The 975-nt window shown below is 48.2% G+C and overlaps 1 protein-coding gene across 1 annotated transcript in view; it reads right to left on the bottom strand.

The window, feature by feature from the left end:
• Positions 1-281, bottom strand: part of MGAT5 (alpha-1,6-mannosylglycoprotein 6-beta-N-acetylglucosaminyltransferase) — a gene marked incomplete at its 5' end in the record, with an annotated part of 155,300 nt that extends 155,019 nt beyond the window's left edge. The window contains one exon of the mRNA XM_019629448.1: positions 205-281. Within this exon, the coding sequence (XP_019484993.1) occupies positions 205-281 (77 nt within the window). The remainder of the gene's footprint in view (positions 1-204) is intronic.
• Between the last annotated feature and the right edge of the window lie 694 nt (positions 282-975).

The raw sequence follows: 975 nt of genomic DNA, 5'->3' as shown, positions 1-975 counted from the left end.
TTTGGACCAGTTAGAGCCATTGTTGACTAACCCCAAGGAGCTGGCAGAAGCTGAGAAGCGTTGTCATGGCCACAGCCCCAAACAGGGAAGACTGACACAGCCCTGAAGTGACTCCCTTAAAGGGCTCGCGCTGGCCCTTTAAAGAAGGGGGTGTTAGTGCAGACTGATGATGATGGAAATGAATACACATCATTTGGGCCTTACCTTGATTTTTCCCTCGCAGTGGGGGTAGCCATCCATAGGAGGCAAAACACATTTTTCTTGAGCTCCATTAATGATATCTGTAAAGGATGAAAAACAACAACGGATACCATGAAGTTGATGAAACACAAGCCTGATATCCTTATAAGCAAGGGGCAGGGAGAGGAACCGAAGAGAGAGGTCTACAGTAGTAGCCATGCTCTGACCCGTGCAACCCCTCCAGCAGGCAATAGGCCTGACTGGTCTGCAGTGAGGACCTGACCTAAGGATAGTCCACCTACAGGATGGCCAGAGACCCAGCTTGAACGGGAGAGTTAGGCCAACCAAAATGGTTGCCTGGAAATCTGCAATTGGGAAACTAAGGAACCAAAGACATAGGGAGCAGGAAATAAAGTCATGAAATTACAGACCAGGCTGGTGGGGGCATGCCAGGCTACACGGACAAATTGAGACCATGGGCAGTTGTGTGACGACATGTGCTAGAGCTGAGGCATCCAGCAGGAGAGAGGGGCACAGAATTAGTGGGCGGAGAAGCAGAAAGCCACACAATAACCTCTTATGGACCCAGTCCTTCAATTTCCACAAAGATCTCCTTACTGCGGCAAGTATTTCCTCACAATAAGCTCCCTTGCTACTAGCTAGCTCAAGTGGATTCCTACTCCCTGTAACTCCAGAGTCAAAACTTGAAAAGAATGCCTTCAAGAAGCTTACAGTTTAGTGGTGAACACCAGACCAATAATTAAACAAGGGAACAACAGTGTGACAGACATTATG

Source organism: Hipposideros armiger, unplaced genomic scaffold (assembly GCF_001890085.2).
Source record: "Hipposideros armiger isolate ML-2016 unplaced genomic scaffold, ASM189008v1 scaffold_856, whole genome shotgun sequence".
NCBI lineage: Eukaryota > Metazoa > Chordata > Mammalia > Chiroptera > Hipposideridae > Hipposideros > Hipposideros armiger.
The sequence above is the reverse complement of the archived record's forward strand: the minus strand, read 5'-3'. Positions and strand labels throughout refer to the sequence as shown.